The 13,337-nt window shown below is 36.1% G+C and overlaps 1 protein-coding gene across 3 annotated transcripts in view; it reads left to right on the top strand.

Annotated features, from left to right (window-relative positions):
- The first annotated feature begins 3,626 nt into the window (after window positions 1-3,626).
- The window catches only part of LOC128998666 (uncharacterized), a 102,078-nt gene continuing 92,367 nt past the window's right edge, over window positions 3,627-13,337 (top strand). For all 3 annotated transcript variants that reach the window (XM_054424892.1, XM_054424894.1, XM_054424893.1), the window contains exons 1-2: window positions 3,627-3,800; window positions 8,740-8,959. In XM_054424892.1, coding sequence (XP_054280867.1) covers window positions 8,745-8,959 — 215 coding nt within the window. In that variant the 5' untranslated portion in view covers window positions 3,627-3,800; window positions 8,740-8,744. The remainder of the gene's footprint in view (window positions 3,801-8,739; window positions 8,960-13,337) is intronic.

The raw sequence follows: 13,337 nt of genomic DNA on the forward strand, positions 1-13,337 counted from the left end.
GTCTGTAGTCTGTTCTCTGTCGTCTTTCTTTTTGTAGAATACTTGACGTGTGCAAAAAATTATCCCGCTTGCAGGGTCGAGAGATCCCGTTTAATCCCGCTTTTGAATGATGGAAAATCCCGTTTTATCCCGCATGTTTTTGTTTGTTCAATCCCGAGAGTTATATTTGACGTAGGGTACCGTGTTTAAATAGTTGTTTAAACATTGCTATTATCTCTTGCTACGGTAGTTTAATCAATTAGAGTTCGTTTTTCCTTCAAATTAAATAGAAAAAAATTAAAATATACGTCATAGCTGAAAATCCCGTTCTATCCCGCATCCCGTTTTAATCCCGCTCGAGGTCTAAAACTCCCGTTTTCGGGATAATAATCCAGAGAATGGAAACACTACTGTCCGTAACGGTAGTACTGTAAAGGATGAATTCGATTGGATACAAACAGAGCACATTTACCATATGTTTTAATGCAGAGCAGAAGTTTGATCAGTGACACCAACTGCACCTTAATCGTAATGAGAGTGTCACAGCTTATAATATTACTGTAAAACATTAGCTCATAGTGTACAAGTCTTAAAAATCGTGACAATGTTGCATTCTATTGCTTTTCAGGAACTAACCACGGCCGCCTTTAAAAGTAGCCGAGAACTATTATGGTTTATTTATTTATTCTTCCAACGGCCAAACGCCAGAACACACAAGTGACAGCTAATAATTTAACAATTATAAATAATAAATTTACACGGTAAAGTGGTTAGTAGTATTGAGACATTATAATTTACGTATGGTATAATCGTAGGTGGCAGGTAAAACCTAGGCCCGGGACCAATAAGTTTATTTTTTATTTTGATGTCCGAAGAGACCAAAAACACAATTCGTCCAAATTCTTATACAGGGTTCGGCAAGAGTCTGGAACCCCCCAGTTAACTTTTTAACGCGTTGTAGTAGGAAAACCAAACTCAGCACTTATTTACAACATAAGAATTTGCACTTTTTTCTATCAAAGTTACAGCTTTGCCCCAGCCCCCAAAATGGGGTATTTTGGGGGCAGTCCCAAATTTTCAAATGTAAACACCTATCATGTGACCCCTCATTTTAAAGGGTTTCTCAAGACAAATTAAATGGCGCAAACTAGAGGTCAATATCGCACCCCTAATCAAAATGGCAGTCATTTTGAAATATCCCCTATTAACTTTTTAACAGGTTACAGCAGGAAAATTAAACTCAGCATACCTTTATGAAAAAAGAGAATTCACCTTTTGGTCAGTATTAAAATATTAAATTTTTAAAGTTAACTGGGGGTATCCAGACTTTATCTTGCCTGCTCATCTTAAATAATTAAAATGGCTGTAATTTTGATTAGGCTTGCGATATTGACCTCTGGTTTGCGTCATTCATTTTCATTTGATAAACCCTTTAAAATGAGGGGTCACATGATAGGTGTTTACATTTGAAAATTTGGGGCTGTCCCAAAAATATCCCATTTTGGGGGCTGGGAAAAATTGGAACTTTGATGAAAAAGTGCAATTTCTTATGTTGTAAATATGTGCCGAGTTTAGTTTTCCTACTGCAACGCTTTAAAAAGTTAACTGGAGGGTTCCAGACTTTTGCCTAACCCTGTATACTATGTTGTATGTAGACTAAAAAGGATATATATGTTTGTTCACTTAAATGCTGGTTTACTCACCTAATATAAACTTATAGCTAACTAAGCTCATCAATATTAGGAAAATTAGGGGATTAGGAAAATCCCTTAAATTTTCTTTAAAAACAAATACCAAATTGTGAATTTTAGAAATACTGGTGAGACGAATGTTATAAAGACGTTTATATCAAATGTCTTGGACTGTATCAACACATGAGTCCCGCAAGAGTCAAACCTCGATCCAGCGTTGTTTCTTCTTTCCATTAATGATTTGCCAGGTCCAAGATGGTGATGAGCTATTGATGTTTGCAGATGATGTGGGACACCTATACCTTACATATATGGAAAAGATCGTAGGACAGTTAAGAAAACTCAGGAAGGAATTAATAAAGATGGTAAACTGGAGCACAAATAACAAAATGGCACTAAACAGTTCAAAAACCAGTCTAATTCAGTTTTACAATAGGAAAGAACCGGACTATTCGCCACTTAAAAAAATGGGGGATACGCATCTAATAAAAGAAAAACACATCTAAATATTTAGGAATAACCATTTTTGAACATTTATCCTAAAGGCGTTAAAAAATGTTTAAAAATATTTTAACAATTAGAATTCTATAAATAATATTCTTTAAAGCTATTTTAGTAAATAAAATATTAAAAAAATATCTTATACATAAAAAACTAAATTATTTTGTCTTAATACCTATGTTAAAAATATTGTGTAAATACATTCAACCGAAAAATAAAAAGTATGACTTAATATATTTTTAAGACCATTAAAAACTTATTTTAAATTTTTTAAACTATAATGTTAACATATTATTCAAAAATTACCAAAAAATATATTTTAAAAATAATAATAAAATATTTTTTAGATGGATATACAGGGCGGTTATAAAAGAATAATCAGATTTTGATGGCAAGTACCTCACTCAATTCTTGTCCCACATTAATATTTTTTATAATAAGCTATTCAATAATCAGTCTTGGTTTTTTCTTGGACGTGTGTGCATCATTTTCAAAATTATTACGATTCAAGAAAAACATTTCGACAATAATGACTTGACCCTTCTCAAATGGCCCCCTAGATCTCCTGATCTTACGGTGTGTGGTTTTTTCTATGGAGCTATGTAAAAGACAAAGTTCATGAACCGCCAATGCCTCAAACGCTTCATGGGCTCCGTGGACGAATTCGCAATGCCGTAGAAACAACCAACCTTGCGGTGCTAGCCGGTGTATGGGACAATTTACAGCATAGATTGGAAACTTGCTCCACGGCATACGGCAATGGACGGCACATTGAACCACATAAAAAAAAGTGTGGTTCTTAAGTTACTTAAATAACCCCTATGTAGGGGTATTTATGAAAAATTTAAGAGTTCTTCTTTCTGTCGATATATTTTATATCCGTATTTGTTTAACATTAACGTCAATAAAACTTTTTAAAACCTGATGATTCTTTTATAAACGCCCTGTATTTTAAAAATATTTATAAAGTATCCTTGTGCTGTCTGGGAATGCAGGACAATTCATTTTTTGGACTAAAGTCTGTTTATAAAGTGAATATTAGAAATGGGTCCTCTTGTCGTTATGGCAAAATAATATTGAGCGACAATAAGTCCCTTTTCTCAGGACGTGCAGAGGCACGGCCCCCTTAATTCGATATTTTAACCGATACTGACCTATGTTCAATGAGGTTTATCAATCGATAAAACCCCGAATTTCGATATTTTCGAACTTACTTACTAATATCGGCATTATCGGCCGTACTAAAAATTTTGTATCGCCACCAAGAGGTCCCCTTTCGCTTTCCACATCACAAGTAGATTATCTTTTACATTATACATATTTGTATATATTACAGAAAGACAACATAGAACAATTTACTTCGATTTGTTGGCAAACATATGTGTTAAATTTTCAATTGATATGTTTCCGATTTGCTGTTTTGGCAATTGGCATCACTGGTGCAATAATGGAGAAAATGGAAGTCATGTAAAGAACACGGGTTCCTATAATTGATTATTAATAATGTTAATATTTTAGTGATTGTGCTTAGTTCGTTACATCAAAAACCAAGTATATCGTAGATCTGAGGGCATGACCTAAATTATCTATATAAGTGTATTGTTTAAGGTGTATTGTATACCGGTTCAAGTAAGTCTCAGTATTATCCAGATAGCTATCCAGATATTTAAATGTAGGCTTTAGACCGATAATGAAATTTACCACTGATCAAGATGTATTGTTGCTTGTAAATTAAAGGAAAACATCATATACAGACTCATTGAATCATAGGAAATTTGTCAATAATGTCAGGCTATTAAAATTAAAACTTTTTTCATTAGCCTATTGAAATTTAGATCTAGGTACTTCAGGATCAGGCTTTTAAGATTTTCTTAGCCTAGGCTACATTGTAGACTTAAGTATATTGAGTTGCATAAATTGCAGATGAGATGTAATTTTTTCTTGGAAAGACATATAAGTTATGGTAACTTACTTGTTAACTGTCGTCATTTCGAATTGGTTAGGTCTATGCCAACTGCCCTTCCCTCGCATGATGAAGGCTAGGCCTAGCCTATAGCCTAAAAGCTGGCTTAGTGGTTCCTTAACCCTCCTGGTGTCAGTCATTTTTTGTGTGGTGTCAGACGATTTTTGGGCATTTTGCAGTAATATTTATTAAAAAATGTAGGTTATTAACCTACTGTAACAAATCTACTTTGTAAAATAAGTTAGCCTAACTTATACCTTGTCATATATTTTTGTGCAGCTAAATATATGCACATTATGATTCAGCACAAATAATTAGGTTTTTATAACTATTTTATCATAAGAAAGGACTTAGAAGGATAAAAAAAAACAAAATAAAAATATGAAAAAAATGTTCGTGCCCCTATTTTTATGAGTAGGCTAGTTGTAACTAAATGAAAAATCTGAGCCATTTATTTCTAATTATTATAGCGAAAAAGAAAATATGAACCTTAGTATGGTTAACCCTCCGAGTGTTATGTGTCGTAAAAGCGACTCATAACACATCCGCTGTAGTGTTATGTGTCGCTTTTGCGACTCAAAAACACTGTTTACGGCGACGGCTCTAGGACTGCATGAATCGGATTGAACTGGATCGAGTTAGATAGGTATCGTTTTTTTCAGCAGATTCAGAGCTTTCTCCTGATGTCTGTTTCTATACGCTTTTCATTTTAGTTCCGAAAATATTTTAGCAGACAGCTGACGTGCGTATTCGTAAATAGCTTGGTTAACCTCGCACCGATGACTGATTTTTTTTATTACGTTTATCATTGTTTTAGTGTTAAAAATCAAAAGTAGGCCTAGTGATATACGTGGTGCATTATAAGAAGATTTAAGTGATTTTGAAGGGCTGGTTGATGATCCTGAAGAAATAGGTGGGCCTAGTGATATTGATGTAAATTATCAGCGAGATTCCTAGCTATGGTTAGGCTATGCATTCTTAGCTAAACGCTATTAGGCCTATGTACCAAAATCTGTTTTTTGCCCATAACTTATTTATTTGCAAACCTACTTCCTTATATTATTATATTTTTGGAATCCTCATAACATTCTGAACAAAGTGGCTACCTATTTTAAAATATTTGTAGACCAATAAATTATAACAATTTGTTGAGCGCAAACATAAATTTTTTTCATTTATTTTATAATTTTCGAGAAATGTTAACCCCACAAAAATTGTTGAACATTTTTTTGTAATGTTTTATATGTTACATCGAAGCCCATAATTTTCCAAACAATATGATATATAAAACAGTATACTTTACATTGTTTTTAAGTTTCTAAGATACATTTTAATAAAACCCTGCGATTGCGCAATAAATGGGCGAACATTAGCCCTCCGAGTGTCATGCGTCGCTGCAGCGACGCGTAACGCACTTTGTATAGTGTCGTGCGTCGCTGCAGCGACTCGCGAACACTGTTTACGGCGAAGGCTCTATGACTAACTGAATCGGACTGTACTGGATTGAGTTAGGTATCGTTCTGTCCGTAATATTCTAAGCTTTCTGCAGAGGTCTGTCTCTAAGCACTATTCATTTTAGTTCCGAAAATATTGTAGCAGACAGCTGACTGAGCTGACGTGCGTGTATTTGTAAACAGCTAGGTTACCCTCGGACCGATGACTGATGTGTTTTATTACGTTTATCATTGTTTTAGTGTTAAAAATCAAAAGTAGTGATATACGTGGTGCATTATAAGAAGATTTAAGTGGTTTTGAAGTGCTGGTTGATGATCCTGAAGAAGTAGGTAGTAATATTGATGTAAATTATCAGCCAGATTCCTAGCTATGGTTGGGCTATGCATTCTTAGCTAAACGCTATGTACTGAAATCTGTTTTTTGCCCATAACTTTTTTATTTGCAAATCTACTTCCTTATATTATTATAGATTTGTAATCCTCATAAAATTTAGAACAAAGTGGCTATTTTCAAATATTTATAGGCCTATAATTTATACAATTTCATTGAGCGCAAACATTTTTTTTTGAAAATTTTCGAAATTATACATTTTTTTACCTAAAAAATTTTTTTTTTTTAAATCTTCCTTATGTTTTATATATAATATTGAAGCCCAAGATTTTCCAAACAAAATGGTATATAGAACAGTATAATTAACATTGTTTTTAAGCTTCTCAGATCAGTCTTAATAAAACCTTGCAAATGAGCAAAAAATAGGCTGACATTAAGGCCAAAACACGTGACACTCGGAGGGTTAAGACCAAAACTAGAGACACTTAAAGGGTTAACTTAATTTTTAGGACAGCCAAGAGTCATAAATATGGTCTAGGAATAGTTGCAAAATCACTCACTAGGCCTGTTACAATGACTTTACTGCCATTACACATATAACCTTCGAATATATTACTGCTAACACATCAAACCAACAAGTTAGTCATCACTGATTATTTTGTACATCTAAATATGTAGTCTAAACAGATAAAAAACAGTTTGCAATAAAGAAAATATAGTAACAAACAACTTGTAAACAAAAACAACACGCAACAGGGCAACCAAAACATTGTCTTTGTCTCAAAACATCTGGAGACAGACAAACAATAGTAAGGTTGTGAAACAGACACCAGAAGAAAGCCAGTTTTCTGCTGTTTACAGTGATATCAATCCAGTCCAAATCAGACTGAAATTGACTGAGTTAAAAGACATATGTAACCGTCTGCACTACCATCAATGCATCGACGCTTGACTCCCCAGAGCGTGTCATTACCATCGATGCATCGATGTTTGACACTAAGAGGGTTAAATTTTGGTTTTAGAACCTTACCTTAGACCTAGGGATTTCTTTTCACCTTGACCCCTCCAGTACACGCGCGTGGACTGGCATTCCGCGTCTTACTTTTTACTGGAAACACTCTTTCATACCTAGTAATAAAAATCATATAGCCTAGTATCAAAATCTCAATTAATCCACCCTCGTTCCATTTACACCTTCGTAGCTCAGGGCCAACTGACGCTAAGACGGCCAAAACACCGCCATTGTTCTTGGAAAGGTAGTGGGGGAAGGAAGATGGCACGTCATGCCATTAGCTCATAGATTCACTTGTTTCAGCACGCTTTTCAAATGTGTATTTTATTTATTACCAGAAACTAGATTTTTAGGCCTACCGGTAGGCCTATGTGAAAACAATGGTGAAAAAATGTCTCTGCGGAAACCAAAACTAAATAAACTAGGCTAGGCCTACGATTGTCTGAATTTTATTATTTTTTGTGTAATTCTTGTCTGAATGTCTATGTTGCCATTACTGTTGTAGGGGAGAGTGGGGTACATTTTAACACTTTTTAAACTTTAATTTTTTAATATGTGAATTTATGTGTTTTTAATAAAATTATTAGGCCTATTATATTTAGTTGTAACATAATGTTAGCTTTAATTTAGTTATTTTTTAAACCCTCCAAGTTAACATGTTAGTGTGCAATATCTGTTTTTACAAAGGTATGCAAATCGTTCAAAAACAAGAAGTGGGGTACAATTGAACACACTAATTAAGTAAAATTAAAATTCTTATTTTACAGAAATTTTTATGCATGTGAGTTGATAAAAGCAGTTCTTATTTCTATTGGAACTAATTCTTCATTTAATGTTTTAGATTCACATTATTTGTAGCTAAATGTTGCAAAGTTAATAGCAAAATTATATTCGTTCGCTGCAAGTGCAGTTCTCACACTCATTGTTGGTTGAGGAAGCTTATAGTCTTAAATTATTATTATTCATTACTGTCTTGTATAGGAAATAAATATAATCAGTTGGGGGTACATTTGAACAACATGCTTACCAGAGGAAAACATGGTGTTCAAATGTACCCCTCAGACTCCTGTTCAAATCTACCCCACTAGGCACCATCTTACAAAAAGTTAAATTATGTTTTCTTGAATTGTAATTTATCAATGTGAAATGCATAATTGTATCTAAATATGTATAAGCCATAAAGTAAATGGATCAAATTTATCTGTGATGTAGTTTTTCTGTGGAAAATGTACAAATCCCTACTGCTAAAAAAGTTTTCTTGTGGCGCTCTGAAACTTCTTTTCCCAACAACAAACTAAGAACTGATCAGAAATGGAGGGAGATGAATGCAACCTGTTGTGCTACTTGAGGGCTACATTTTACAGCTGGTCTAATTGCCTGCGAGTATAAAAATGACGGCAAATTTAAACCGTTCAAATGTGCCCCACTCTCCCCTATGCCGTTATAGTGTAAACAAAGTATACACTAAGGATTGAAAGGATTGTCTAGAAAAGAAGAAGAAATCTAAGAAAGTTAAAGCAAAGAGACAGTATAAAGGCATTTGGAGGCAGTTCACAAGCTCGGGTTTATTGTAGTCCGAGCCCAGGATCAGGAAATGACGGGTATTTACGCAGCGGCTTAAAAAATTCACGAGCTTGAGACTTAATAGGCTGCGGACCAAACTGATAGACTCCACACAGATAGTACGGATCAGTTGACATGAAAAACATGAAACAGTAAAACATGAAAATGTGCTTTAAAATTTATTTTTAAAAGGCATGGAATCAATTTTGTAATCTTTGTATTCTTCAATTTGGTTTGGTTTACAGGAGCAATGGACATGGATATTCCTCTTCCTGGTGAGGAACCTCCTCCAACAGGGATAGAACCTCCCGACATTCCAATGCCAGACGACCCCCCGGATTCACCAAGAAGAGTTGTAGAAGCTTCGACTGACTCGATGGCTTCTGAACCTTCACAGGACAATGAACCTCCCCTCCCCCCCGATGGTGCACCTGGGAATGAAGATATGGCTGACGATTCTAACAGGTAGGCCTATGGTACTTTCAAACCTTATTGAAATAAATACACTATTCGTTCGTTTTTGGTTTGCAGAATGAAACGAACATTATAAAATTTATAGAGTATGACTGGCTTGACTTACTAAATTTAAATGGGGGTAAAATGTACCATGAATAAACAAATTCCAGGACTTACCCGTATCCGTAATAGCCTACACCTGGGTCTATGTGTTGTGACGAAATTTAGGTTCGGGAGACAAAATCAAATTTTAATATCAGGATTTCGTGAAATAATGCGTAGTAGTCCCTTCACCTGAAATTAGTCACACCTAAAAATTTTTCCAGATAGGCTAAAGCCTACAATGAGATCGTTCAGGATTCTAACGTGTTCGTTAATTAATTGTCGTTTCCAGTTTATTGGCTAAGAATAATAGGCTAATTACAACAATGTTAACAACTACATTTGCTTATTTTCAACAAGTGATCATCACAGCGACTCGAAATATGCTTTGAGATCGAATTTGGAATTTAATACCGCGCGAATAAACTTATACACGGTTTTCAGCGACCGGGAATTCATTGTAAAGCAGTATTTATGCGTGAATTTTAAGTTAACCGCTGTGAAAATACCGGGAAATATGCGTGAAAATGGTATTATTCGGGGGTTTTACGTGTATTTCAACTATTATCATTATGTTAGTTTATTTACGAGGAATTTTATAGTTCTAACAATTTTGAGCCAATTTATCCAACAAATTTTATTTACGAAAGATTCAAATTAGAAATTAACCAGATTCGAGAATCGAATCTCGGGTCCGCCAACAGAATACGCCGACTCGCCGCCAGCTCTATAATAACAAGCGTGTAGCAGGGTAGCAGCAGTGTCGCTACGCATTGCTGGAACAAAGCCAAACTCATCTCAAGGTCATGGCTTAAATTACGTCCTAGTGGAATACTATTTATATTTTGAATAGGGATAGGCCAATAACATAATTTGTAAATTCTATACCAGTTCTAAAATGTTGCTCACGATTCTTGATACCGATTCCATGTAAAAACTTATATTTTTTTTATGGAAGTTGCCATGGTCAATGTTTTTTTTTCGTATCATCCATGTTTGCATTCTGAATCAAACAACCGACGTAGTTCATGTCAGCTCAAAATTATCATGCAATCTCAGTTAAAATTTATCGTATCCAAGTCCTATAAGTAAATGGAATCAGGGAACCGCTCCTGCTTTTACGAAACGAAATAATCGTAGACGGAAAACACCCAAATGGAGGTAGCACTGGTACAGCAACTCTGCTAGAAATCGAGACGCTGTAAAATGATGTATGTTGGTACCACTAGAAGAATCAACCAGCTCATTGACTATTGGCAATCCCTCAATCCCCTGGTTATGAAATCCAAAGTACTTGTACTATTCCCTTAGTGCATATGGCGCCCAACGTATCTCAATTCTCACATTCAGTGATACCACAGAGATTTCTATTGTTTGAGGTGATACCTTCAGTTGCCTTGTAGCTGTAGCTGTAGTTCAATGCGCAACTATTGACGCCATTGCCGGTATCGACATAACCTTGACCTCAATAAGTATTTGTCTAGGCGTTCGCGTTGTGCGTTCGTGTTCTTGTAGTAAGCAATGGTGGAACTGTACTGTAGAGTGTAGACACTAGACAGACGACACGACAATTTACGTGATGAAAATACGATTCCGAATCGACGCTCAACTGTGGATTGAATTGATGTTTTAGCTTTGACTTTTAGTTTAGTTAACTTTTGAAAATACATAATTGTAATTGTAATTAGTTTTTTAACGTTTTACAGTTAATCCTAAGTAGGCCTAACTAACGGCAACTTTAAAGGCGAAATACGTAATGTTAAAAACTGCTTCAGTAGGCCTAAGAAAACCATTTTCTACCACAAATTTTGTTTCAAAGTACTACATTTATGTTAATTTTGGATAGTAAATAAGTTTTAATTATTGATTTTTTTACCGGTTTACAGTTAATTACTGTACTAGGTGGCGTTTGCAGAGGCATCCACAAAATTGAGCGGAGTCATCAGGGGTTCATACTATATTGTTTTTGTCATGCTGCAGTCAAAACAGTCGTTTTTAATGCATGCGTTGCGGGTCTAAAGTAGCATTTTTACTCTTTAGGGAGTAAAGATCGTTTTTTAGGTTAGTTGTAAATTTCTATTGTAAACGATTGCATGTATCGAAATATGTATCGATTTGTGCTTTGTAATAATTTTAACCTACAGTCTACAGTCTCTTCCCATAGCATTTTAGCATTGCAGATACATTAATCCATTCCCACACTCAACACTGCTCACCTTTACTACTTCCTTCAACACCCCCTACGTCGTGGACCTTTTTCCCTCTCTTCCCATAGCATTTTAGGATTGCAGATACATTTATGTAATTGCCAAAGGCAGTTCCCACACTCTGCACTGCAAGCCTTACTACTTCCTTCACCATTTCCTACGCCATAGACCTGTTTCGTTCCCTTCTCGTAGCATTTAAGTATTATAATTGACTATATATTGGTATATTGACTTTATAATGGTATTAGATACATTTATCTAACTGCCCAAACGGTTCCCCCACTCTCCACTGCCAGCCTTTAAAATTTCCTTCACCACTTCCTACGTCGTGGGGCCTGTTTCCTTCTCTTCTCTTAGCATTTTAGGATTGAAGATACATTAATCTAACTGCCACAGACGGTTCTCACATTATGCTCATACTTTACTACTTCCTAAGCTACTTCCTACATCGTGGACCTGTTTTCATCACTTTCCATAGCATTTTAGTATTTTAGATACGTTAATATAATTGCCACAAACATTGCCCACACTTCACACCGCTAGCCTTTACTACTTCTTTCACCATTTTCTATGTCGCGGGCATGCTTCCATCCCTTCTCATAGCATTTCAGCATTGCAGATACATTAATCTAACTGCTACAAGGGGTTCCCAGTTCCCACACTCCACACTGCTCACCTTACTACTTCCTTCACCTCTTCTTATGTCGCGGGCCTGTTTCTCTCTATTCCCACAGAATTTTAAGATTGTAGATACCTTAATCTAATCGTCATAAACAGTTCCCACACTCCAAAAAGCTCGCCTTGACTACTTCCTTCACCACTTCCTACGTCTCGGACCTGTTTCGCTCCCTACCCTTAGCATTATTGGATTGCAAATACCTTAATCTATTGGTTATAAACATATCCCACACTCTAAACAACATTTCCTTTACTACTTCCTTCGCAACTTCCTACGTCACCGACCTGATTCCCTCCCTTTCCATAGCATTTTAGGATTGCATATACCTTAATCTAATCGTCATAAACAGTTCCCTCACTCCGGACAGCTCGCATTTACTGCTTCCTTCACCACCTCCTACGTCACGGACCTGATTCCCTCCCTTTCCATAGCATTTTAGGATTGCAGATACCTTAATCTAATCGTCATAAACAGTTCCCAAACTCCGGACAACTCGCCTTCACTACTTCCTTCACCACTTCCTACGTCACGGACCCGTTTCCCTCCCTTTCCATAACATTTTAGGATTACAGATACCTTAAACTAATCGTTATAAACAGTTGCCACACTCCGAAAAACTCGCCTTTACTACTTCCTTCGTCACTTCCTACGTCACAGACCTGTTTACCTCCCTTCCCATAGCATTTTAGGTTTGTAGATACCTTAATCTAATTGTCATAAACTGTTTCCACACTCCGGACAGCTCGCCTTGACTACTTCCTTCGCCACTTCATACGTCGTGGACCTGTTTTCCTCCCTTCCCATAGCATTTTAGGTTTTTAGATACCTTAATCTATTGGTCATAAACAGATCCATCACTCCGGACAACTCGCCTTTACTACTTCCTTCACCAATTCCTACGTCGCGGACCCCTTTTCCTCCATTCCCATAGAATGTTAGGAATGCCTTTAATATTACCTTTATCTAATCGTCAAAAACAGTTTCCACACTCCGGACAGCTCGCCTTGACTACTTCCTTCACCACTTCATACGTCGCGGACCTGTTTTCCTCCCTTCCCATAGCATTTTAGGTTTGTAGATACCTTAATCTATTGGTCATAAACAGATCCAACACTCCAGACAACTCGCCTTTACTACTTCCTTCACCACTTCCTTCGTCACGGACCTGTTTTCCTCCCTTCCCATAGCATTTTAGGTTTGTGTAGATACCTTAATCTAATCGTCATAAACAGTTTCCACACTCCGGACAGCTTGCCTTGACTACTTCCTTCACCACTTCCTACGTCGCGGACCCCTTTTCCTCCCTTCCCATAGCATTTTAGGATTGCAAATACCTTAATCTAATGGTCATAAACAGATTCCATACCCCGAACAGCTCGCCTTTACTACTTCCTTCACC

The sequence above is a fragment of the Macrosteles quadrilineatus genome, unplaced genomic scaffold, assembly GCF_028750875.1.
Source record: "Macrosteles quadrilineatus isolate MER2022 unplaced genomic scaffold, UCM_ALF_1.0 Scaffold_7__1_contigs__length_78375512, whole genome shotgun sequence".
NCBI classification, from domain to species: Eukaryota; Metazoa; Arthropoda; class Insecta; order Hemiptera; family Cicadellidae; genus Macrosteles; species Macrosteles quadrilineatus.